At 38.0% G+C, this 26,599-nt stretch overlaps 2 protein-coding genes across 5 annotated transcripts in view; one reads left to right on the plus strand and one right to left on the minus strand.

Annotated features, from left to right (window-relative positions):
- slit3 (slit homolog 3 (Drosophila)) overlaps window positions 1-1,466 on the minus strand; it is a 254,076-nt gene extending 252,610 nt beyond the window's left edge. The window contains exon 1 of the mRNA XM_073854133.1: window positions 1,279-1,466. The gene's annotated coding sequence lies outside the window, so the exon portion shown is untranslated. The remainder of the gene's footprint in view (window positions 1-1,278) is intronic.
- On the plus strand, window positions 1,399-24,589 carry arhgef37 (Rho guanine nucleotide exchange factor (GEF) 37). 4 transcript variants are annotated; one of them, XM_073854134.1, is made up of 13 exons: window positions 1,399-1,455; window positions 4,107-4,402; window positions 6,429-6,558; window positions 7,147-7,294; window positions 8,771-8,970; window positions 9,700-9,830; window positions 10,063-10,167; window positions 10,451-10,564; window positions 11,258-11,575; window positions 13,889-14,017; window positions 17,411-17,606; window positions 19,261-19,430; window positions 23,952-24,589. In XM_073854134.1, exons 2-13 carry the CDS (start codon window positions 4,118-4,120, stop codon window positions 24,159-24,161), a joined length of 2,136 nt encoding a protein of 711 aa, XP_073710235.1. In that variant the 5' UTR covers window positions 1,399-1,455; window positions 4,107-4,117; the 3' UTR covers window positions 24,162-24,589. The 4 variants fall into 4 exon arrangements, with proteins under 4 accessions (XP_073710235.1, XP_055033374.2, XP_055033372.2 ...); XM_055177399.2 differs by lacking the exon at window positions 1,399-1,455 and adding an exon at window positions 1,489-1,668; XM_055177397.2 differs by lacking the exon at window positions 1,399-1,455 and adding an exon at window positions 1,549-1,845.
- Window positions 24,590-26,599: the final 2,010 nt, after the last annotated feature.

A 26,599-nucleotide genomic window follows, 5' to 3' on the forward strand; every position in this document is an offset into this window, starting at 1 on the left:
TCTGGAAAGTATTATTATGATTATATAGCATAAGGCATTTGATTATTATTTGTCTTTCGGGATGAAAACAGTATGTTAATAAAAAGCAGTCTGGTTGTGTGTAGTGATGATTATAGTTGTGGTAAGAGAACAGAATGACAGGTTGCCATTTCTGCTGTAGTTGGTTTTATAGGGTTGGGCTCTTATCTGTTGACATAGTAACGTAATACTGCATATTGTGCGAAGAGCCCTAACCTCCATTCTCATGTGTTAAACTAAACGTTTAGGAAGTAGCTAAAATTTACCATATCAATAACTGAGAAACCGCAGTAGGGGAAAATTGGTGTTGGAGTCAAGCATGCATTCATGCAACAGCATTTATTTGTTACTTTCTCAAAAACGCACAGAAATGAATATTGAATGTCAAGGGCACCCGTTCAGCTGTATAAGAAAATATCTTTCTGTAATGTTATTATAAACAGCTTTGAAAATGTTAAATTCACAGGAGCGTGTACAGGGTAATTTTCTTGTATAGCTACTGGCATTTCTTTATTAAAAAAATAAGTCAGAAAGAAACAAAAGATGTACAAGGTTTATCTTAAGATGTTTTGGCCATCAAATACTGTAATAATAAACTTTATAAAAGTATAATTTATATTATACTGTGAGTAGTTGGAGTAAAAATCTGCTATTTACATTTCTACATATAAAGTCATCTTACCCTGCTGAAAAAACCAGCACCAAACCAGCATGGGAATTCTACTGGTCTATGCCGGGTTAGCTGGTGGTCACCAGCATACCAGCACCAAAACACAACATGCTGGTCTTGCTGGTATGACCAGCATGGGATGCTGTTGCTAATGCTGGTTTAGCTGGTGTGCACTAGAAAACCAGCATCAAAACACAACATAAAATGTTGCATATTATGCTGGTCTTGCTGGTATGCTGTTTTTTCAGCAGGGAAGTTAAACAGCCATTAAAAAAAATAACCATGGTTTTACTAAAGTAAAAAAAACATGGTTCCTCTACTACATAAACCATTGTTACCACAAAATAACCATTGTTTTGTAAACCATGGTTTTCAAAAAACATAGTTAAATCCTTTACCACAGAAACGCATGGCTAAGGAAACAATTCTAACAAAAGGTTTTGGACAGACTTTTCAAATACCAAAAATAAATAAAGCATAATATTATGTAAGTAAAGTGTAAAATGTAGTCATCTTTTATAAATTGTAAACAGAAATTAAACGTCGGAAATTGTGTGTTGTTCAAGCATGTTAGCGCGAGTCAAACTCACCTAAGGGGTGTAAATTGGACGTAATATTTCTAAAACAACAAATTTTTCCTTGTTTTGAGTGTCTCTTTCCAAGTCTCTAAATATATTAACCGTCTTGATCTAAGTTAGTCAGTGTTCATGATTTTATAACCACGCAGGTGTTATCCCGCGTGACCGCGCGATGTCTCTGTTTCCCAGGTAACGAATCCTCAAGCGTGCTGCACGCTGTTCTTTACATCAACAACGTTTCGTTTTCTGATGCATTCAGTGCTCTTTTGGGATCAATCGACGTCATTGTTATCAGTCCTTGAGATCCGTGCAACGCCTATCAGATTCCGCTTTGCTGTATTCATCTGCGTCCGCGGTAAACAATGATATCATACTTCATATGACTACAACTCACCTCCCGAGGTACGATCGGAATGCGTGACGTGCGGCCTACACGTGAACCTGTTCTCAAGCGCGAAACAGCTGATACTGAAACTTATTATAAAGATACACGCGACAGCCTCGCTCTCGAGTCCTGTTGATAAACTTTAACAGCGTGATAAAAGATGTTTTACTGTTCTGCGCTTTAGATGTATACAGGTAAGAGAATATATGCTGTAAATATACCAAATGTAAATGTTGTGGCTTTTAAATTTAGCATTACATTCAAGATTTAACCTTGTCAGTCATTACAAACGTTTTTGAGGTTCATATTTATACATACTTTAACTGGTATTTGTCTGGTTTGTGTTTTTATAGTACTTTAACAAATATTAAGGTTGTAAACAATAAAATGTCAACATAAGGAGCGTGTCATGGGTGTATGGGTTCATATTGATCTTTTTTTTTGTTACATTTATTGATTTTGTGGCAGGGCTTGTGTTTCAGTCACATAAAAAAATCATTAAAAAACTAAGTCTTTCTCTAAAAATCTATTAATTTAAAGGTGTGTGCATATTTTCTAAACAAGAATACTTGTGGTAACAAATTTATTTAATCCATTAAAAAACTAAATCTACACTAGTCAACATTTGAAGTGGATAAAATTTTTTAATAAAAATTGTCCTAAGACAAGAACTAATATTGGGTATTGGTATTAGCCCCACTTTTATGAAAGGTTTTGATCCACTTCAAATGTTGACTAGTATATTTAAAATATATACATATGACGTTAAGACTGCGTCATATGAATGATTCTGACTAACTAGCAATTAGTTAGGGCTAATCGGTCTTATTATTTGGATTTAAATTAGACCAATCTACCTTTCTATTTAACATACTTAAAACAGCTATGATCGGTCTTGAAGAAAAAAATGCATGACTAACTTTTAAGACTAGTCTTAAAGTTTTATGCAACCGGCCACAGATTTACACTTTGGGTGGCTATTTTAAAGATGCTAAATATAAAAAAAAATTGTCACAATCTAATTCCCAAAGTTACAGTTGTGTTGTTTTGATAAGTTTACTATTATAAAAAAAAAACATGCACAAATAGCCCTAAACTTTTATACATTAAATGTCAAATTCATCTCCATCTTATTTTTAGTTGACATTTTCTTCAGGTTTTTGACACCTTAAAAACGTCAGTAACACTGACTGCAAAGGTTTGTGAGTAATTTCCTGACCACATGGAGTTTTGTTTACTGCAGATGCAACTAAGTGTGTGTGTTATGCACTCTTGCTCAGTTTTTGATCTGCCACCAGCCAATCAGCTTCATCCTGAGCAGGCGTCACTTCCTTCCAAGTGGCTACTGCAGTCAGACTGTTTATTCATCAGCATGTGTGTGTGTATCCGCAGTGGTCCTATCCGATACCCCACTGCTAAAATCCCACCTCCCCCGGCCCACCCATCCCCCTGTCCCTTACACATTCGTGCCACATGAGGCCCTGGATTCTGTCTCAGTGGACAAACTTACACTAGTCTGAGGCTATGTGCCAGGCTTTGCCCAACCACACGTCTCAGTTTTCCAGAACCCAGGATTAGTCCTTCTCGATCTTTAAAGGTAATCATGTGCTTAAGTTGTTTTCGGGCTTAGTGATTGTTTTTAACCAGTCGTCTCCTTACTTGTACTTAAGTAAGGGTTTGTCATACTGCAGTGCAGCACTATTATAGCTCATAGTGAGCCAGTGTAAGCTCTACTTGCTGAGTTTGCGGTTTTCTTCTTGAGCATGCTGGCCTTGTTTTGCTATTAAAGGTTGCAGATGTGGCGAGGTTTTTGCTTACAGTTGTTTTTATGTAGATGTTGAGCCTGCAGTGTTATTTGCATGAGGGTGTAAAGGTAGTAAATGATTGGTGTTGGTATTGTGCAGTAAACCTTTTTATCCTTTTTATTAAACTTGATATTTTTTTACACTTAGCTCAAGTGTATTGAATGATGTTGTTGTTTGGAGATCTACAGATTATGTAAATTCTGTATTTGTACCCATAACCAATTATTTGGTATAATCTATGAAAGTGAAACTGAAGAGGGTATTCAGACGCATGAGTTCCTCCCAATGCCCCCCTCCCGGGTAGTCAACAATACAGAGTACTTAGTTCTTCAGGACAATTACTTCTCTTTATGGGTGGTCTTTAAAATGTGTGACATAGGGGTCTGGCCTATGTGTGTACAAGTTCTTAAAGGAAGAGTTTGATTGGTAGTTTTTCAGTAGTCAAAGAGCTTAAATCAGTGAGTTCATTCAATGTGAGCTGATCCAAGATCAGCATCCTTAAATAGATAGAAATGTGCATCGAAAGTCATTTCATTGTGGCTGTCAAGCTCGCAATTACGGTTGCATACAGTGGCGGTTGAGTCTCGTGTTGGTGGTGCTGTATATCGGTGTCCAGTATTGCAATCTAACTTTTGCTATCGCCATCCTAGGCACCTCCACTATGGCAAATTCCCTAAAAGTAAATGCGCCTCCAAAAGTGATACTGACAGCAGAGGAGGATGACAGAACAGAAGGCGCTAAAGAGATGGATGACACTTTGGAGGAGTCTGCAGAGGATGATGAGGAGAGGAAGGCACGGGCTGCTGCAGAGGAGGCAGCTGCCAAAGAGAGGGCAACTCAGAGACAGCTAATGGCCATAGAGGAGCTGGTGTACACCGAACGAAACTACCTGAAAAATCTGCAGCTCTGTACGGTCACCATCCACAGCAATCTGCGGAAACTACAGGTATGCACTTCAGATAGGTGTTTCCAGTGACTCCGTTGGAAATTAAGGCAGGAAAATGAGTTTGACTTCCAAGAAACACACATGCACTGAATGTGTACTGTGTAAGTCCAGTTAGACAACCGCATCTGCCAAATGCATAAATGTAAATGTACTTTCACACATGAAACTGCAGTACAATTGATTTAAACACATCTGTTTTTCCACTTAGCTTTCTCTGTGAAAGCACCACCACCTAAAATGTGTTCCTTCCTTTTATTTGACATTCTTGCTAGGTATTTTTCACCTTTTTATACAAATATGTAAGTGTGGAGTGACAGCAGTTGCGTGTTGTTCTCACAATAGAGCGATCTTAAAGCATGAGAAAAAACAGACGTTCCAGTTTAAAATGTTGCTTGCTTGAAGCAAAATCATGCAACTTTGGTAATCCTTTATCTAAAGTGACTTGCAGTGCCTTAAAGGTCCCGGGCAGTCAAACTCAAGACCTTTGCATTGCTAGAGGCATGCTATGAGAAAAGTCTATAAACCTGTATGTTTTCCCTTTATGCTTTTATTGTAACTGCTTTACTTCACAGTTTAATTTAAAACAGTTTCTTTTACCATTTCTGCAAATGAGCCTGTTCAACCATGGCCTGTACGGGTGATTCTCACGAAAACTTGGTTTTAAAAATGTCAAGCATGAAAATGTAAAAATTGCTTAAATTTACTTTTTTTCCCACCAGACATTGAAAAACAAAGTCTGGAGTAAATGGGAACATTAATTTAAAAACTTTTACTTATCATTTAACACTTTTTGTAACATAATTTAAAAAATTAGGCCTAAAAAATCTCATTAGTGCAACAGTCAGAAAACATCAACACTGACATATTTTCAAAATGACATGACAAACCTGAAAGAACATAATTTGGAGATTCTGCACATGCATTTAAAATCAAAGTATTATGCTTCTATTAATTAAATTAACATTTAATAAGCATCTGTTGCGGTAATGATAATCAAATTGTCGTGTAAGCATTCTGACAAGACAATATTTCAAATGAACTGTAAAAAAAATGATCTTACCTGGTAGCCATCTTGAAGTAACTGGTCCATGTGCTTGGTCACTCAAAATCAAACTTTATTAAAATTCTGTATTTGTGCTTAAACTGTTCTCAAAAAGTGTTGCGGAGGATGAGAACATCAGGCATGGACACATCATTTTCCTAATTTTTTCTTCATTATTATTATACATGAATATTCAGTAAATATTTTTTGTCTGTCATCTAAAGTAGTCTAGCAAAACATCCATTTATTTTTTTCTTAATATTTTTGTGTTAATTTGATTAAATTACAGCATAACGCATGTTCAAACACAGCTGGACACATTGCGGTAATGAGAATTTCAGCAGAAAATGAGATAAGAATTTATAATTGTAAATTTTAAGTTGAAATCACACATTGTGCAGGGTAGAACACAGTATTGTGTTAATTCTGATGCTTTTTAATGTTACTATATTACACATTTTAAAGCTAAAATCATTAGTGCCGTGGTGTTTCAATGGTTTCGTGAGAATCACCCGTACACTGAAAAGTGCTGTTAAATATTACAACATGGGCTGCGTGTGACTTTTATGCCAGAGGCTGAAAGATGACTTGATATGACTTGATGAATTGATAAAATTGTATATTAATAGCAGTGGCCGGTGACTTATTTTTTAGAGGGCGCTTGATGCGAAGTTCGTCAAAACATGCATGTATGTGTGTGGTTCCTTGTCAAAACACTTGATGCACACAGGATCTCTTGACGCACAGAACAAGTTTTTTTGGGAACGGGAACCACACACATGACACTTAGAACACTTATTTTGAATTGGCGACCCTCGGATGAGCAGTCACGAGCCGCCACTGACTAATAGGCTCTGGACGAATATATGAAGTGAATCAGTTTTACTTAATTTAACTTATTTTAAAGAGGTAACCACTAACTTCATACATAGTATATGCATTTGCATATTGTTTTTATTATTTGATATAATATTTCCGTTTCAGCCTTCTCCACCAAACCTGGACTGCATGTTCCAGCACATAGATGAGGTGATGGATGTTTCCAGCAGATTCCTGAGTCTCGTAGACCAGTCACAGATTCAGCACAGTGACCCAAAATACCTCGAAACAATCTGTGAGTATAACCGGGCAAACTCGAATGTCAGGTTTTTAGTGTTGGGTGATATTCTCCATAGTGAGATTATCCTATTGGTCAGTCTGTGAGATAGCCGATACACAATAGTGTTGGGAGACAGGGCAGTAGTTTCCTTATTTATTTATTTATATCCTTATTTATATACTCATTTTTAACTTGTTTATCTGTGATAATCCAACGGATTGGTAGATGAAAACAGAAGCTGCTTTTACGTTAAGGGAACCTGGCAACACTGTCAAGACCGCAACCACCTGATGCCATTAATCTGAGCGTGTCTGCCTGTTAAATTTTAGTTTTTTCTGTCAGACATCCACGTGTCACACCAACCCACTTACTACCTTTTGACATCAAAACATTTTTACTTATGATCTCATGGATGAAGAATCAAAAACCTGCATTACAGGAATTTCAGGAATACACTGGAAGTTATGATGAATGGTTTAAGTATTTCATGTATATATTCATGATTGTTCATTCATGGCATGTACATGAAATGGTAGAAAACAGATAAATAACGACTGTTATTTTGGTCCATATTATAAAGTACCTATTTTTTCTTTTAATCAGGCAATTCTTTCCTGAGTCTGTCTCGAGACATAGAGATGGCTTATAAAGAGTATCTGGCCAACTACAATAACATCACTGCTTTGGAGAACAGCTACAAACAGAAAGAGACCATGTGGACAGAGATGGCTAAAATCATTAAATCATCTGCGTAAGTGTATATTAATAGATGTCTGATTTTTGATGAATATTAAATTAGTGAGTAAACCATTTAAAGTGCACTGTGTAACTTATAGAAGAATCTTTTGACAGAAATGCAATATAATATACATAAATTGGATCTTTCAAAGCTGTGCATTGAGGCAACATATTGCATTAATAAATGGGTGATTCTCACGAAATCCAGATTTAGAAGGTGTCCAGCATCAGAATTTTTAAAAGCCCTTGAAGCCAATTTTTTTCTTTTGCACATATAAGATTAAGGTCTGAACTTACTATAACCATTATTTTTAGAAGATTTAAAAAATATTTCCTATAGAATTATTTACATTTTTTTAGATTACAGGGCTCAACGGTTTTCACTTGCCTTGCCAAAATGTTTACTGGCCACAATAAAAAAAATTTCAGTGTTACATATTTAAAAATAATAACTTAAAAGTCAAATACAATTGTATTCATATACAACAGACATGTTCCAACATAAAAGGTTCCCAACTTTTCTGCTTTACCTGTAAACTGACAGCAAACTGTGCAAAATATTGCATCATTCCTTTCGTCGTGTTTTACACAAGTAAACGTCTGCTTCCAAGATGTTAAATAATATACACTGATGAAAATATATTTTAGTAACTGAGGGTGAAGCACTGGCCCGATCAGGCAAGTGACAATACTTTTTACTGGCCCGAACATCTCTCATGCTTGCCCCGGGCAACCGGGCAGTCCTTTATGTTGAGCCCTGGATTATCATTATCAAAAATTATCATTACCGCAACATGATATTACATTAAATATATGCATTTACAAACTCATGTTTCAGTAATGAGAACTAAAACATTGTCTAGGTACTATGACAAACAAAATTTTAACTTTTATCTGAAGAGAAAATATAAGAACTTGATCTTGAGTGTCACAGTCAACAAATTTTTTTTGAAAATGTTAGTTCCTTGAGGGCTTAAACAATGATTGAAAATTGTTCACCAAATACCACATGTTTCTTTACTGTAAATGTTTATAGTATAACATGCACTGAAGCTATTTCCATGTCAAAAAAAAACTAATCCAGTCATGTTGCGGTAATTCAAATTTTTCCTTTAAATGTGGAAAAAACAACAACATTGGTTTTTATGATGTCATTTAAAGTCATGTGCAAAATAGTACATGAAGAGATGTTTGTAACTGTATGCTTCTTATTTTGAGCATTTACTTTTTTTATCAAAATGTTTCATGACGCCTCATAAGTCTTATTTCGTGAGAATCACCCAATTTTGTTTAAGTAATGTTTGGTCACTTCTATATTAGGTATATTGGCTATATCTTACATTGGCTTTCAACAATCAGATTTTGTTTTTGTACCACAAATTGTGGTTAAATAATTCAATAATTGGGCACTATTGAGAGTGAGTTTAAGAATCAGTGTACTACCCACAAGTCTGTTTGTTTTTTGACCCCTGATCATTTCTGTCTTCAGTCCTGAAGTGAACGCATCCACTCTGAGCTTCTTTCTGGTGATGCCGGTTCAGAGGATCGCTCGCTACCCTCTGTTGTTTCAGACTATGCAAAAACAAACAGACCCCCAACACCCTGCTTACTCCATACTGGAGGACACCGCGCACACTGCGGTCCAGATCAACTGCAGGATCAATGAATATAAACGCTTCCGTGAAGTGGGTAAGGACGAACATGGTGTAACAAACGTTTGCAAGTCCATTATGCTGGGTACATACCAAAAGATAATTGGGCTAATTTTGGGCCGATTTCCCCCCTTCCGACAATCCTAGCCATGTCCCGATTATCTTAATGGTTTTATAGATTATTTTATCAGATTTTCTCTTAGTGTGAGGTGTGTTAAGAGTGAACGAACCTGATCGGAAGAACGTCGGAGTCGCCCCGATCGCCCCAAACATGATTAATATTTACGATCAGAAATCCTGATGTGTGTGGGGAACCCCGAGGACAAACGCGCGCACGCTCTTGAGATTATCACGTGAAACGAAACGATATCCAATCAGAAAGTGAGATGATGGAAGAAGGAAGTAGTCATGGTGCAGCACAAAGTGAAGTTTCCTTGAACACCATCATTGAAGTTTCTTCCTTCCTGCATATCGTCCACCATGTTTTTTCTGAAGTCTCGCGAGATTTTGCGAGATTTCCTGTGTTCAGAGTCGAGACTGAAAAGCTGGTTGAAAATCTGTTAGTGTCTGGTGTGCTGTCTTTGACACATTATGGCACACTGCACACAATAGGTGCAAAACGGTTAAATCTAGGATTTTTTAGTCTCGTGTTTGTGGCTAGATGTTAAAAATCTTTTGGTGTTTACCCAGCATTGATTAAAACAGGTCTGATCTCGATTGAATAAATTTTTGGTTTGCTATAATAATCTCAATCTTTGTTTCAAAGCTGACAAGTATAAGAAGACCGAAAACTTAACCATTAAGGACAAGATCAATCGACTGAGCAGCCACAGCATTGCCAAAAAGACAGCTCGCCTCAGCCAGTACATAAAGCACGAGACAGGAATGGTTCCAAAGGTAACTGTGCCATAAAGCAAGACTACACCCAAGAAATATGCTTAGTGTAAACAATGTAATTTCACATACCATTTTCATAAGAAATGTTTTTGTAAAATATTAATTTACTGTCTCGTAAAACAAATAGGAGTGATTCATATTTATTTTGGGGTGAACTGTCCCTATTTTATACTAAGTCCCTGTATCTTTATGCTATACTAAGATACTATGTATTCTTTCAATCATGTCACAGCTGATAGATGAAGAATTCGATTCCCTTGCCGGCTTCTTTTTTGTGCTGGAGAGGGGTGTCTCAGACCTCCATAATAACATGGTGGCCTATCTTCACCATCTACGGGTTTGTAGAGAAATTATTCCTTATCTAAATGACCACAGTTACATATTAACCAATCGTTGATGCTCCCGTTTGTTTTGGTGTTTCCTCGGTATGAATCCAGCACGCCCTGGGATCAACTTCTTAAACATTTCCCATTGTTATTTTAGCTGGAGATTGAGAAGATAATCTGTAGGAAACTTGATCCCAGGGCATGGATAGTGTTACAGAGGACTCTGTAGTTAAGATGACAGCTTTATGTTGGTAAAGATTTATTTACCCATCCGAGCTGTGTTTCTGTGTACAGAGGTTCCTCAGCTGCAGACCGGATGAAGCAGATCTTGATCTGGAGGGCGAAAAAGCCGCCCTGTTCTCTAAAGAAATCACGGTGGCACTCAGACTGTGGATATACCCTGCATATGTAAGCCCTTAAGTAAATGCAATTCACATGCTTGAGAGACATTTACTATTGTTAGTGATAAAGATTCACTTCTTTTGGCTTTTAAAGGCCTTCGGGGAGAGATTCAGTTTTGACCCGTTATCTCTTTTGCACTTTGGCAAATCACAAAACTCATTGATCGATCAAAAGACTTTAAAGGTGCAATGTGGGGTTTTTAGTGGCATCTAGTGGTGAGATTGTGAATTGCAACCAACCTCAATTTCGTAACGCATAGAGAAGCTACGGTAGCTACCACAGGACAAACATGTTTTCTCTGAAACAGCGTAGGGATTAAACGCGCTCTGTAAAAAAGTTTGTCCCTTTAAGGCTACTGTAGAAACATGATGCCGACTTCCATTTAAGAGGACCCGCGTTGTAAGTAGATAAAAATGTCTCATTTTACAGTAATAAAAACAATACAATTCATTTTGTTAGGCCTTTGTGCACCACTGATAATATAGTTATGTATATTTTATTGCATTTCTTTCAAGAGATCCTTTTAAAAGTCCCACATTGCATCTTTAAATAGAAATGAAATTTGTCTTTACCCAGCAAGCAATTTTCTGCTTTCCCTATTCATCTATGTCTACCCCTGCTGGACCCAATACTACTTACAGTTTTATCATGCCTTCATAACACCCATTGTACTTCTCTTTCCATAACTGATTCATTCAGGAGGAGCGGTTGAAGACTCTAGTCTTTAAGCCCTTGAACTCACTGCGGGAGCTAATGGCGGGACCTCGCAACCTCATTCGCAAGCGTCAAGACAAGCTGCTGGACTATGTGCCTATTGAAGAGAAGAGCCACCTGAGCTTTGAGGAGCAGGCCATAGCCAACACATACAAGACCATCAATACACTGCTGTTAAATGAACTTCCTCAGTTCAATGGGAAAGCACTGCAGATCCTATGGGCAACGTTGGAGGCCTTCAGCTGCCTCCAGAGGGACCTGGCCACTGATATGAAGCAGCTAGCTACCAGCTTCATCCATCAGGTATAGAGTAGGGCAGAGAAAAACTGTTTTATGATTCATTGGCCTTAAGCCTGAAGTATAGTCTTTTACATGTAGTATAGTCTTTTACTTTAGAAAATTATTTTACAAAATCCAAGCCGAAGAACAGACATTTAATCTGGAAAGGCAAGTTATTCAACTAAACAATAGCAGACAGAACAGCAGCCTGAATAGATGTCTGTATGTTAAAGTAATATTATCAGTTATTTAAACGATAAACCATAGCATACAGAACTTACGTTGAAGGTTGAATAGGCTAAATTAACTGAAAAAGCCAACTAGGGTGAAGTTTGCATACTCGTCATTCCACATTACTGAATCCATTGAATTACATAAATACAGAAGCAGCATATGGCATATGGCGGACTCTCGCAGCTGTCTTTCCTCATAAATGTCAAAATTAATTCATACTGACTTACAAGGCGCACCTGACTGTAAGACGCAGCACCAGCCAAGTTACGGGAAAAAAACGCGGCTTATAGACCGAAAAATACGGTATATGATGCAAGCCAAACTTTTACCTTTATTTTTATCTTTCATATTATATAAATTATTATTATAGCAGTTATTGTAATGCAGATCTCTTAAACTTTTATAAAATGTTAAATTTCAAGTATTCACAACACATAGCCAATCTTTTTCTAATGACTAAAATTGCCCTTCATGTTTTCTTTTTTAATATTTTAAAGATATATAGGCGAAACCTTTCCATTGTACACTACATTAGGACGTGACTGTTGGAGTTCGTAATCGTAAATCTGTGTCAACATGGGAGAAGCTCATTCCAGCGCCTTTATTCTACGAATATATGTATACTTAATAATTTACTTGCCAGTAATCAATAATTTTTAAAGGATTCAAGTGTGTTACTGATAAAGTTAAAGGAGTAGTCTACTCATTTTCAATATTAAAATATGTTATTACTTAACTAAGAATTGTTGATACATCCCTCTATCATCTGTGTGCGTGCATGTAAGCGCTGGAGCGCTTCGATAGCATTTAGCTTAGCCCCATTCATTCAATGGTAGCAATCAGAGATAAAGTTAGAAGTGACCAAACACATCAACGTTTTTCCTATTTAAGACGAGTAGTTATACGAGCAAGTTTGGTGGTACAAAATAAAACGTAGCGCTTTTCTAAGCAGATTTAAAAGAGGAACTATATTTTATGGCGTAATAGCACTTTTGGGAGTACTTCGACTCGGTGCAGTAACACCCTCTCTCTCCCATTATGAGAGGGAGAAGGGGAGCGGACTTTTCAGGCGAGTCGAAGTGCTCCCAAAGGTGCTATTGCGCCGTGAAATGTAGTTCCTCTTTTAAATCCGCTTAGAAAAGCGAAACGTTTTATTTTGTACCACCAAACTTGCTCGTATAACTACTCGTCTTAAATAGGAAAAACGTTGATGTGTTTGGTCACTTCTAACTTTATCTCTGATTGCTACCATTGAATGAATGGGGCTAAGCTAAATGCTATCGAAGGGTCGCAGCGCGCTCCAGCGCTTGCGTGCACGCACACAGATGGTGGAGGGATGTATCAACAATTCTTGGTTGGGGTGATAGCATATGTTGATATTGAAAATGAGTAGACTATTCCTTTAAGCAAAAAAAGATGCTAGTTATTATAGTTTATAAAGTTTCAATGAAGATGGATATTTTTCTTACAAAATCACATCGATTACCCACAGAAGAACTGCATTAACCCCTTGTAGCCTTGTGGATTACTTTTGTGAAGGATGAATTTACCTTTTGGGGTTTAAAGGCAGACGTTGTTCCCTGATCCCTGTTTTCTACAATTATTAAACTTGGAAAAGCAATGTAATTTACTAAAATAACTGTGAATATGCTCTTCTGTAAGATGATGGACATATGTATCTCGTATTGCTTGAGGGTAAGTACATAATGTGGTAATTTTAAAATATGGCTGGAGTATCCTTTAAAGTGCACAATACAACCAGGTAAAGCCATCTCTGTATACAATGTCACACAAATGTCCTGCCTCGATGTTTAAGAGGCGGGGCCATACCAGCCATTTTTTTGTGTGTGTGTGTGCATTTTTAAGATTGCCGAGTGATGATATACACAATTCCAGTCAGTTCATGTCAATCATGCCTTTCACAATTGTGATTCACATGATTTTAGTTACACAATATCTTATAAATTCAATATGCTGTTAAACATTCAGTTCAGCCGTCTGCTGTTAACCGACAGACAGCGTGCGTGTGACTGGAAAATTGTTATTAAATTCAGCTTCTTTCAGACAGGCAGTGTTTATGAATCCATCTTTGTCTCCCGGCAGCTCCCACACAGTTCTATGGAGGATGGTGAGTTTTGGAAGTGGGCAGAGAACTCGGTGCTGGATGGTTCGAGAAGGATGGAGAGTCTGTGTCAGAATGTTCAAGAGACGCTCAATGCTCCCATTGTGCAGGTCAGTTTCGACACAGAGTCGCACTATTGTCCGTTGTCGGGTGGAGATGTGTTTCCAGAGGGCCGGTTCGGTTGTCCTCATGCTTGCTGGTTTCTGTGGACAGTGGTGAAATAAACCCTGAGCTAAATGCAACCATTCATTTACCTTCCTTGGTATAATTTGGCTCAAATGTGTTTTGCATTAATCCATCTAGTTTAGTTGTAAGCATACACGGGTGTAATTTAATATATATTTTGGGTTAACTGTATCATGGTTGGTCATAAACAGCTGCCCTTAGTTTAGTCAGCGACTTCGCTACTTCGAATGTTTTGCCACAGATACTTTTTATTATCTTACATCTTAACTTTTTGTAGCTTTAGGCCACTGTTTGCTTCGTAATGTGTACTGACAGATCAAGCAAATCAAGACCAGGAACATAAGGATGTAAATGGGGTCGATTTTGATGTCACGTTACATAAATGCTTAAATCACTGCGTCTTTTAATGGCATGGGTAGAGACATGTCATGTTTTATATTTCAGAGTTGTGTTGGTATTCGGTATTGTCATTACATCACAATTTGTGATACCATAGGTCATCATTACATCTCACATGTCATTAATAACCAAATGTCTGATGGGTGTCTCGGCAGCAGACTTTAATCAATACCAGTCTGCGTTAATAAAGAAATCAGATGGGATGAGTTTAGAAAAAAGACCAGATGATCAAACAGAAAGACAGACCGTCATCTTCAGAAGAACCGAGTGTCTGCTGACAGAGATCACGAATGTAAATCCCAGGAGTGTCTCTCTCATGTTTTTTTCTTGTCTCGGTTCCTCAGATCAAAGTCAAGCAGCAATGTAATTATTGCTTTTACTTTGTACATCATTCATTTAAATGAGCATTCCGGATTCAGTTGAAGTTAAGCTGTATCAAAATTATTGTCGATAGCCTGCGACAGATGCTTTTACAGACTGACGCATGAGTCAAAATCAAACAAAAATCATGTTTACAGTAAAGCTTGATGTAGTTCAACTGGTGATGCATGAGCTTGGCTTGCAATGAGAGTTTATGGGTCAAGACAATTCAACATTTAAAGGCGGGGTGCATGATTTTGGAAAAAAAAACCTTTGGAAAAGGGAGTCGGCCAAGTACCAAAACACACTTGTAGGCAATCAGCAGTAAGGGGCTTGTCTACTAACCAACACAGGGTTTCCCGCAGAAAATGTGTTAGTTAAGGTGGTAGGGTTGGGTGAGTGGGCGGGGTAGAGGGCGTGGCAATCAAAGGGGCGGGTGTATGCGTCAAGTGGTAAAAACTGATTTCCCAGTATTAATTACATTATCTTAAAGGAGTGTAACTACTGCAGCATGTAAAAATGCACATAATTAAAGTGAGCAAGAGCGCTCAACAATTATATCGAATCAACAGGCACATGAAACCTAGCTAGCAGGTTGCTCAAACAACAAAATCACCAGCTAACATACTTTCAATTGCCAAGAACTATAGACAAATACAATAACAGGCTTAAACAACGCCAAAACATAAGTCCACTTACAGTTCTAACTGACACCCGTTTTATCAACTGGCTATCCTCCAGACATACGACGGACCACGTCTTTATTTCATTTCGGCCGTGTGGTGTGAAGTGTGTTTGCGCTATTCTCCGAGATGTTTTATCAACTGGCTACTAGTTATCCTCCAGACAGTGACGTTCCAGACCACGTCTTTCTCATTTCGGCCATGTGATGCGCGTACGCGCTATTCTCCGAGATGCACTTGACGGCCTTTTGTGCAGCGAGAAAAAAAAATATATAATATTTGACGACCTAGTTAAGAAAGTAGGTTTTCCAAGCTTAGGCGGGCCGCCTGAACTGAAATGTGCTGCGGGAAACCCTGCAACATTGTTGCCTGGGTTGTGTATGTGTGGGGCGAGTCAAAAGAAGGTCTAGATTCTATTGGGGTAGGGGTGTGTTTGTTTAGGTGATTTTAAATGTCCATATTGGCCTTTGGTGATCATGCACCCTGCCTTTAAAGCACTAACTAGTAAAATAGATATGATCTTTTCAGCTAAAAGTTGTCCTTTTAGTGCTTGGACTGCTTTTCTAGGGCATAAACTTTTTAAAATTCTGTCAAACATGTTGGCTAAAGATTTACATTTTACATGCATAGCTTTACATGGTCCTTATAGGAGTGTAGAACAGTGTGTTGTTGAATATTTGAAGATCTCCGATGCAAAATCCGCTAAATGCGACAACCGTCAAAAATTTGATGATAAAATTATATTAACTGAATGCTCTCAGCACATATTATACGTTCTTTAAATAATTTTGCTTGCAATCCACTTAATCCCAGCCTCAGCTTATTCATAGATACCATGTTGTTGGCAGAATCCATTAAATTTTTCAGCAAAGTCCTCTAAGTGCACGGGTGAAGAATTGAATGAGCGACTGCGGGGGAAGAAGGAAGGGAAGAAAGAATTTTTTTATGGAGGTTTACCAAAAATATAAGGATACTGATCGAATTTGAGTCTTTTACCTTTATTCAGAAAGGACGGTAAAGAGTGACTGAAGACTTTTTAGGAAGTGGGGATTTTTTGCATGCACTTGGATTGTTTTGCAGCGAAATACCAATTAAATGACTAAAGTGACAAATTTTGTGAAAATAAGACATTTCAATTATTGACTAATAACCCTTTCATTGCCACTAAAGTGAAATTGCTGAAACTAAACACATAAGAATATGATAAAAAATTGCTAATTTAAAAGAAAGCATGTCAGACAGACACACTTAGGGGCTAATCACACCAAAAGCGCTTTAAACGCTTGGAAAAGCAAAGGCGCGACGCACTGCCCTTTTATGACGGTTTCATCAGACATGTGCATTGTTGCGGTTATGCGTCTGGACAGAACTCTGTTTATTAAATAGTCTGTCTAGTGTCTAAACTGAACTCTGGAACAAATACTTCAATGAAAATATCAAATGTTTTGGTTTCCTAAAGACATGGGATACGGGATCATGGATCACTGCTATGTGAAGGGAGGTTTGGCAGATGATCTGTAGTTTAGATTGTATACGTTATAAAGTACACATTCTACACACTAACGTTAGCTCAGTGTAGTTTTTGATACAGTTTAGCTATAATTTAAACCAAGGTAATCTTGTTGTTTATTTTGCCTGTCATGAGAAATAAACTTCTCTAAAAGGACTCTTGCAGAGTTTACCAGAAATTACGTTTGTTCTACAAAAGCCGTTTGTTTATGTTGTTTCTGCTGAAACCGTCTATACTGGTTTAAAATATCTTCACATCCTAAGTAGTTTAAGTATTCTTAGGTAAATGTATATCTTTTGTGGAAGGTACATTTGGTCCCATCAGACTTTTCTCTGTTTTAATTCTCTTTTATTATGATATCCCAGGCTCTCAGTCCTGTTTCTGAACGACGTCTGAAGACTCTGACCCTAACGCACGGCTCACAGAAGATCTACCAGCTGACAGGCCCTGTTGTGGGCATACGTGATCTGGACCTGACCCTCAGCAAAGGGGAACTGGTTGCTGTCGTCAGTGAGATGGACACGCGTGGAGACCGACGACGATGGCTGGTTGATGTAGGAGGTAAAGTTGTCACATTGAGGTCATAATGTTCTGTAAATAAAGAGCACTGCTCTGAAATGAGTTTTACTAGAACAGCAGAATTTTATTGTGTTGATTATATTATTTTATTTTATATTATATTTAAATGCAATTGTCTAATAAATTTCATTCACTGTTTCTGCATGACTAGGGTCTTATATGATTCTTTTAAAGTGCTGGGTAGATAAATGTATATTTTAAACACATTTACATTTTGTCTACAATAAAACTTTTTTTCTTTAAATTTTGCAACACTATGTGAAATGTAAAATTGCTCAACCATGGCAGAAACGCACAAGGAATAGGCTGAATATATTTACACCAAATAAATAAACTGGAACTATTGAATGTTTTTTCTTTAAGGCTCTGGTAAACATAAGTGTTTGCTGTTTAAATGTGCCAGCTCTAATTTGGCACATACACTTTTGGTTATATAAGATATTTATTCTCAAATTAAGTGTAATAAAACTAAAAGTATCCAATAATTTTAGGAGAATCAGAGGTGTCATGCCCATTCAAACTGAGGGGGCACCTGCCCCCTTGTTTTTTTTGAGCCAATGGATTTTGCATCCAACCTCAAAATCAAATAAGCGTCCATTAATCTGTTATTTGACTTTTAATCTGTTTAATATGCACAATATTATACATTCTGTGCTGCATCCTTGTCACTTTTCGGAGATTTTTGCCGTTTTGATAGTGTTTTGATCATGTTACATTACTTTTATTCTGGCGGCAGCTGCGCAGTCGCAGACGTCATCAGCGTCTGGGCGCGCTCACGAGCTCTCTGCTGTTGCTGACTTGCTGCTGTATTTGGCTATCTGAGGAATTAAAACGTGTTAGAAACGCTCACAACATTTCCAAACCCCAGTATGGTAATGTGCAGTTAACCTCCTCTGTGTAGAAAATGTATGGTTTTAAATGTGACCGTCTCAACGTTATATAGAGATTCATCTTCTTGGCACAACGCCAAAGTTCGCCAGAGTTCACGCGGGCGCGGAATCTCACATGCTCACATGAGGTAAAATTTAATGCAAAAATCCGTTCCTCTAATAATTTTATCTAAACATATTTTTTAAAATAATTATTGAACATTAAAATCAATCACGTGGCTATAGCTTATGTCATTTTCGTTGTTTATATACTTTATGGATTTAAAATTACATTCATTTAGTTGTTGTGCAAAATGCATTAATGACACAATTAAACAAGCCATTAAGACTTAAATAAAACATGCCGTTTCAGATGTAAATATGATGCAAATGTGTCATTATTCCGATTGAATAGTATTTGATATTAAAGTTAGTCATCACTCTTATTTTGGAGGTTTTTGCATGAAAGCAGGGGTTTTCAGATTGTTAGAAATGTAAGTGCCATGGAAAAGACTGAAAGCTCTATAATATTTCGTTTGATGTCTGTGTATACACAAATTTCTGTGAGCTGTTGACACTGTGCCCCCTTAAAAAAAATGGTGCATGACGCCCCTGAGGAGAATAATTATTGTTAAAGTAAGTAATGTCATGAGTGACCTCTGCTGGTCAAGCATGGTTACTACATTGATCCAAGTCAATTTTTAAAAATTACCTTTTCAATGTTCAGATTGTTGAATCTTGAGAGGGTTTGTGTTTTATTTCCACAGGCCCAAGGGGATATGTGCCCGCATCAAAGCTGACCCAATACCATCAAATGACTGTTGACCCGCCATCTCCTCGTATGAAAATCACACCCACCGGTCCAGGGCCCAGAAGACACTCCTACACACACGGAGCCCAGCCATTCTCAATCCCCCCAACCTCACCCTGTTTTCAGGTAAGAGACGCACATGGACGGAGACATGTGTGCTTTGAGTGACAGATCATGAGGGCCACCTAGTTACTCTGTCTGATTGGTGTGTCAGAAGAAATGAAACTTGAGATTGATCTCAGGTCTGCAGTATCTCATGATCATTAATAACACACACCGTGTTTGTGAATTCAGTAATGGGAACAGAAATAAAGTGATGCTTATTGTCTGCAGGTCTGTCATGCTCTATCACAGCCAACCACCCACACACACATACACACTAATTCACTAGTTCAATTTGCGTTTGGTGTGTACACCCCATTAGGCAATGCGACAAAAAAAATTCTGGCCACACATGTGAAGTTTTAAGCCTGTTTTACCCCCTCCATGATCAAAAGGTGGCGTTACCTGATTAGTGCTTTATTGCAGACAACTTTTTTTGTCCAAAAGACCTACATTATGTGGTGTCATTGTGATTATTTTGCTGCTTCCGATCGCGTTGAAGCCTCCTTGAGCCCAAATAAGTTTGATATTGACGCCTCTTGATCGTGCTGCCTCCGACGTGACAGCTGCATTAGCCAATGAGAGCGTGCAAGCTTCAACCGGATGTTGCATGCTGTTATAGCTGTAACAAAACACACACAAACATGACATGAAAGACAAATATTGACTTGGACAACTTTGGCAACAGTTCAAGTGCTTTTATAATGTGTCATGCAAGAACTACCACAATATATGTTTTTCTCGTGTGACTTTGAAATGTATTACTACAGTCATCATGCTCTGGTCGAATCATCCAGTATGTGCGTTATGGGGATTATGTTGTTACAATCACTTCAAAACTGTCCCTACGTCTGTGGTCGCCCATGGATGTAAAATCGTTTAAAGGAATAGTCTACTCATTTTCAATATTAAAATATGTTATTACCTTAACTAAGAATTGTTGATACATCCCTCTATCATCTGTGTGCGTGCACGTAAGCGCTGGAGCGCGCTGCGACGCTTCGATAGCATTTAGCTTAGCCCCATTCATTCAATGCTACCATTTAGAGATAAAGTTAGAAGTGACCAAACACATCAACGTTTTTCCTATTTAAGACGAGTAGTTATACGAGCAAGTTTGGTGGTACAAAATAAAACGTAGCACTTTTCTAAGCGGATTTAAAAGAGGAGCTACATTTTATGGCGTAATAGCACTTTCGGGAGTACTTCGACTCGGCGCAGTAACACCCTCCCTCTCCCATTATGAGAGGGAGAAGGGGAGCGGACTTTTCAGGCGAGTCAAAGTACTCCCAAAAGTGCTATTACGCCATAAAATATAGTTCCTCTTTTAAATCCGCTTAGAAAAGCGCTACGTTTTATTTTGTACCACCAAACTTGCTCGTATAACTACTCGTCTTAAATGGGAAAAACGTTGATGTGTTTGGTCACTTCTAACTTTATCTCTAAATGGTACCATTGAATGAATGGGGCTAAGCTAAATGCTATTGAGGCGTCGCAGCGCGCTCCAGCGCTTACGTGCACGCACACAGATGATAGAGGGATGTATCAACAATTCTTAGTTAAGGTAATAACATATATTTTAACATTGAAAATGAGTAGACTATTCCTTTAAGATGTAAAAATCGTCCAGTGTGTCCCAGGCATTACCAGACCTGGTTAGTGTAGTAAAGTTTGAAAAATGCAAAGTCTGTCATTATTTACTTACCCTCTTGTTGTTCTGTATAAATGTCTTTGTTCTGCTGAAAATAAAGGAAGATATTTGTAATCAAGCAGGAAGCACAAGCACCATTGACTTCCATAGTAGAAAAACAAAATACTATGGAAGTCAATAGTGCTGGAAAAGTGTTTGGTTATGTTCTGTGATTCGAACCGGTGAATCTCTCTAACCACTAGGCTGCGACTACCCACATATTTTCGATGTAGCATCAAATGAAAAAACATTGAAACACTTTTAAAACAGTGAAATACTGCAGTAAAGTTAGTATAAAATATAATCATAGTAATATTTTTTAATCCCACCCTTAATTTAAAGATACCAGTAGCTACATGCAACTAAATAATCTGTTTGTAATCGTATTGATGGCTCAATCGTATTGATATGCCTTCATGTAAACACCTTAACCAATACGATTCAGGTCGATCGGATACAAATTTCGATTGTATTGAAAGGGGTGGTGTAGTCCGATCTGTGATCGGATCATTCAATTCAATTTAATTTTATTTATATAGCGCTTTTCACAATTTGGTAATTGTTTCAAAGCAGCTTTACATCAATAGAAGCAGTGAAAAGCACAGAAAATTGACAGATAGCACAACATAATACACGATAGCACAAGCAGCTAAATTTGCTGCGGCTATGAATCAACATTATAAGCGAACGTATTACTAATGTAACGTATAGAAGAGGGTGCTAAGTTAAGCCCAAGAATGCTGCCTCCCCAGGTTGAACACCCCCCTAGGAGAAAAAAACCCCTTTTTAGCCGGGGATGTTAAAAAGTCCTAGGAGGGAAAAACCCTTGGGATATATATATATATATATATATATACACATTGAAATGGATAAGGAGATTAAGCGGAGATTAACCGGGTTCTGCTGGTGGTCGTTGGTCAGGCATCGTAAACGTATGAATCTTAGTATTTTCTCAATCGGATGCAAAAATACCTTGTTCACCTCTTATATTTGCGTATCACATGATTCTTATCACAGAAATACGCAATGGCAACGCATTATTAAGGTAATGGAATCATGCCCTGTACATTCTACAGCGTTCATGTCTTTCATAACATTAGGCTACATAAAGCAATGAAGTAGCGTCGTCCCATTTTAAAAATTGTGTGTGTTTTTGCCTATATCTGAAAACTTCTTAAGAACAACTTTTTCCAACTTATCTTTGACTTTTATGTAGAGATAAAGCGTGAACTCGATGAGAGATGCTGTGCACTGGGTGGCGTTGCAAAGTCATCTGCTTTTTTCGCGTTTAGATTTTAAACCGTTTTAACCATTTTTTTCCCTGCAGGTTAAAGATAAAAATATTTTGTTGGTTAGTTATCGGTATTTGTGCTGTGAATAGTCATTGGGATGCTTTTGGGCTAGTTTTAAATGCCCATTGGGATAGTTTTGATACGCGAATCTGGCAACCCTGGCTGTGCGCTTGCGCATACGTTCGGATTATATTAAATGTAAACCAACATTTTATCATCAGATTGCAATGTTTAGGGTGCATGTAAACTGTAGGGTTGTAACCTTCAGTCGGATTGACAACATTTTGTGCATGTAAAAATAGCCATTGTGATTGCTAAACGCCCACTGGCGCAGACGCATTTTACTCCCCAACCCATTGCAGGGGGCATAGCCTCCTACCTGTTCAAAGCTTTGCTATTATACACATTATTCATTACTTTAGCAGGGAAAAGGCAGGGGTTCTCAAACTTTTCAGCGTGTGCCCTTTTGTGCCCCCCCAAAGCAAACTTGAATTTGAATTAAACAAAACATATTAAATGATACAATGCAGTGCTGTTGGTTAGTAGCCTTATTTTTTTAGGTTAAATTACACAGAATTTATGATTAAATAATATATTTGATAAAATTGGGATCATCTCGAGCCCCCCAGTTTAAGAACCACTACACTAAGGTTTGGTGCTTAGCGTTATGGCTTGTGTTATGTGTACTAATAACTAACCCGTTATAAGCTAAAGTAATGGTAATTCTTGATTTAGCAAGTGCCACTTGTGTTTTTTGTAATGCATTACCAGTTTTAGCCACCAGGTGGAGGTCTTCATCTGTTAATCCTCTCTGCCTACATTCTGGGCTCTTTAACCGGCCTGAAGACCCTTTGAGCATAAGATCTCTTTACCTAATGAGCTTAACCAAGAAACGACCCACACTTCACACTTAAAATCGTCTCAAGCACATTGTGTAACGCTAAAAACCACTTATTACACGGCACTCTAAAATGCTTGATTCTATTAGGCCAATTGCAACATTTGCAGGTTTGTTATTCCCAGATAATAACTGTAACTAATAACACACGGTAACCTGGATGCTGCAAATCATTTTGACAGGTACAGTTTAATATTACACAAAAATTACATATTTACATTATATTTACAAATAATTAAACATTTGTATGTTTTCATACATTTAAACATCTTGTCTCATCTTGACACCGAAAGTAAACAGGTTTTCCTCGCAGAAGATATGCATTTGTTAAAAATTATTTCAAATCCGTATTTAATGTTGCTAACCTGACTCATGAGGTAAATAGCAGTGTAATAACCAGGATAATGTACAGGTAGCAGGATGTTTTCGTGTTCCTGATCACACGTTTCTGTGATAACAACCTGCTGCCTATACATTATCCCTTAATTAACATTCAAAACTAAAATAATTTTCAAGTACTCTTGAGAGAAGCATAAACAAAAAGCACATACATGCTCGAAATAGATTAGTTAGTCTGTCAATCTTTCTGAAATGTCAAGAAAAAATCACAGTATCAATAAAATCACAATAACATCACCAACACAAGCTCTCTTCTGCGCCCGCAGGTGTATGCGGTCTACGACTTCACGGCAAGGAGCGCCCATGAGCTTTCTCTGAGGGGCGGAGAACTGGTGCGGGTGGTTGAACCTCACGATAAGCGTGGCAACAAGGAATGGAGTCTGGTGGAGGCGCGGGGCCAGAGGGGCTACGTGCCCTCCAACTACCTCAACATCCTGCCCTCTATAATCGCATCGCCCACCTTCCCTTATCGCTAATGTCGGAAAATACCCCAAATATCTGCTGGGCTGCTGATACAGCCCGTTATCCGGCATCCAGACAAACACAGGCCAGCACCGAATGGCTCTTTATACATGAGGGGGCGGTTTGGTGTTTGAAATGGAGTGGTGCTTGGGCACTGCTGTGGAGTACTTGATCTTTGCTTTTCTTGGAGCTTTTACCAGAGGAGATTGTTGGGATAGACAGACGAGGCACATGGATGGTGTTGAAGGAACGTGCAGTTACCTGTGATTAACAGATGCTCTTTAATGGATTTCTCGGATACACATTTCGGCTGTAAAGTGGAAAGTACAGCTACTCGGGGGATAGTGTTAACAAGATGGATGCCAAGCCCTGGATCCTATTTAACTGCTTAACTGCAACAAATGAGGTTTTCCTATTAAATGTGGATGGTTTGAGACTCAGACTGCTCTGGATTCCAGCCGGTATTTTATGTTCAATGCTTTTAATTGTACATTTTAATCTTGAATGTCAATTATAAATAGGGCTGCACGATTAATCGTTTTTAAACCGAAATCGCGATGTGAATGGATGCGATTTTCGAATCGCAAGAAATGCGATTATTTCGATTCAAAACTATTAAATATAACAATCATCTAGTACGCAGTTTTTGACAGTTCGCTTCATGCGCATTTTACGTTTGATGCAGTTTAGACCAATAGAGTGCATTAACACTGAGGTGCTGACTACACGTCATCACACCATTTGGAAAACATGAGCGCGAGCAGCAGTTCAACTCCTCAACAAAGTGTACGGCCATATGATTTCCGCGATGCGGAAAACACGGACAGAATCGCGAAATGCATATAAATGGAATTAACTGCACAACGCGGAATGTCATGAAGTTGGCAGATTTTGGATTCAGTCATTTTAAAAACGCATTATAACTCATTAACCGGCAAATGAAAGGACAGAAATGCGCAAAAACATTTCCCTTTTGTGTAGTGTTGGACTTAAAGAAAGGTGTATATACGTCCGTTTCTCGTCATCCATCGCAAACAATGACAAACGCCTCATCAGACTATAAGCAGGTTTCATAAAAGCCCGGAACACAGCAGACGAAACAGGTACTTTCTTGCACGCGCACATCTGCACCGCTTTGAATATTTACAGGCATGAGGGTTCATGAAGCGCGCACACAGAGAGCAGTCAGCACACGCGTGATCACTAAACTTAAGTTTTCTTTCTTGTCTAAGTGAACATAAACAGCTGGATGTTTATCAGTATATTGAAGCAGAGCAGTTTTAAAGCTGTCTTGTGTCTTAAAGTGACAGTAACCTGCTGCTTTCTGTGTCAGAAATGTTTATTAAACACCAAAAATTAAAAGCACTCCTTACTCTTAACTGAATAAGCTTCTGCAGCTCCACATTTAAAATCCTACAGTGAGGACTGTGCAGTGTTTTATTTGTATTTTTTGCTTATGTTAAATCATAGATTCTAATAACTACTATATTTACATTTATTACAGATGCCTGAAAAGTAAAACAAGATGAGTATAGTCTTATGATTAAAAGAAAAACTAAACATTTGCTTGTCAGATGCATTGTAGTGACAGCCAAAATACATTGGCCTATATGTTATTTTAAATAAAACTTACAAAAAAAAAAAATTTAATTGTATTTTTTTTAATGTTCTTAGATTTAAAAAAAAGTTTGTCTGCAGAATAGCAAAGTCCTGCAGACAACCTGGTACAATGTTTAAGAGGTTTTAAATAAACAGTAGCACAGCATCTTTCTTTGGTGCTATTAAAACCACCACAACAAACCTGGATGTACCTCTTTTATTATATACTAATGAATCGCACTTTAAATCGCGAATCGCAATTTTGATCAGAAAAATCACAATTAGATTTTTTCTCCGAATCGTGCAGCCCTAATTATAAAGTGGCCCCAAACAGTACGACTGTATGAATGTCACTGCATTATGTAACAAACTATTAAACCAATTTAGTTTTAAGAAAGCAAGCAATGTATATTACAAAAGGGTTTTAAATATAAAACAGTAGATTTACTTTTTAACATATTACATTAATGCATTTGGCAGACACTATTATCCAAAGTGACTTGCTGGGCGTTCACACCAGATGCGGAAAAGGCGGCAAAAACGCGGTTTTCGCGCGTAGTTGGACGCTTGAACATTTTGAGTTACTCGCTTCATTCGCACATGAAATTCTAGTAATGCGAGACATTCACGCTGAAATTCGCATCATGGGAGGGGCTTCTGCGACTGCGGCCGGGCGACTCCAGTCGCATTGCAAAATGGCGGACATGGATGTTGTTGAGAGGGCAGTTGCTGTTTATTTGATTTGGAAAGCTGGAAAATGGCGTAGACTTGTTCGGCGCCGTGTCTGGGTCCATCTGATACTGAGGCACACCCAGCTTGGTCAGTTTCACCAGCTCTTTCAGGAGCTCCGCCT

The sequence above is a fragment of the Misgurnus anguillicaudatus genome, chromosome 16 (genome assembly GCF_027580225.2).
Source record: "Misgurnus anguillicaudatus chromosome 16, ASM2758022v2, whole genome shotgun sequence".
Taxonomy (NCBI): domain Eukaryota; kingdom Metazoa; phylum Chordata; class Actinopteri; order Cypriniformes; family Cobitidae; genus Misgurnus; species Misgurnus anguillicaudatus.